The 927-nt window shown below is 58.4% G+C and overlaps 1 protein-coding gene across 1 annotated transcript in view; it reads right to left on the reverse strand.

The window, feature by feature from the left end:
• Positions 1–236: 236 nt before the first annotated feature.
• Positions 237–927, reverse strand: part of dnj53 (molecular chaperone) — a gene marked incomplete at both ends in the record, with an annotated part of 10921 nt that continues 10230 nt past the window's right edge. The window contains 2 exons of the mRNA XM_002949046.1: positions 237–287; positions 622–702. Of these exons, the coding sequence (XP_002949092.1) occupies positions 237–287; positions 622–702 (132 nt within the window). The remainder of the gene's footprint in view (positions 288–621; positions 703–927) is intronic.

Consider the following 927-nt stretch of genomic DNA (forward strand, 5'->3'; position numbering starts at 1 on the left):
GGGGGGGGGGGAGGTAGGAACGAACGAACCACCACATCGCGAAAGAGGTCACCCCATCATCGGCCTTCCGACCATTGGGGGCGACCAGGGGAGAAACGAATGGGCTGCAGAGAAGAACTGCGTTGAGTAGATCAGGTCGTAGCTAACCGTAGCACGGTGGAGGCAAACGGAGAGGAAACGTAACGAGGTGGATGGATGGATGAATGGATGGCGAGCATTATCACCGTTCACCGCTGCTACTGCTGCTGCTGCTGGTCGTGCTGCTGGACGTGCTTCTGCTGGCGGTGCTGGTGAGCAATACGCCAGCACCACCGTTTCAGAGGGGACACATGAACTGCCGCTCAACCAATAATGATAAACATCATCCACATAGCATATTTTTACCTCGAAAGCCAACGGAATAAAAAATGTCCATTGTCGTACCGCATCCGAGGTACAACAATGCCGTACCTGTGGTCCTCATCCCACTTAAATTCCCTCTTCTCACCGGCAGCGGCTCATGGACCGTGACCGCCCCCCGGACTGCGGCCATCCAGATCCCCTCTTCCACATCCCCTCTCCTCCCCCCCTCGGCCCCCCTCGGCCCCCGTCCCCTCCCAAACCCCCCTTGCCGCCACTCACCACACCCTTCAGGCACACCAACAGTTTGCGGTCAGGGAAGAAGAAGGCGGAGGGGTCCTCCCAGATCCACATCTCGTTGTCCTGCGCCGCGTGGTGGGTACGGCACTCGTAGCAGTACCGGGCGCGGGACCTGGCGGCGGAGGCGGGGGCGGAGCGACAACAGCAAAACAGGAGTACACAAATTTATAGTGTACAAATCAATTACTTCACCCTAAGTAATCCAAACGCCCCCTTACTCCCCACACTTATTCATTCACCCCCCCCCCCCGCAACTTCCAGTCCCGCAAATCTCCCCCCCCCCAAAGC

The sequence above is a fragment of the Volvox carteri genome (genome assembly GCF_000143455.1).
Source record: "Volvox carteri f. nagariensis unplaced genomic scaffold VOLCAscaffold_12, whole genome shotgun sequence".
Lineage (NCBI taxonomy): Eukaryota > Viridiplantae > Chlorophyta > Chlorophyceae > Chlamydomonadales > Volvocaceae > Volvox > Volvox carteri.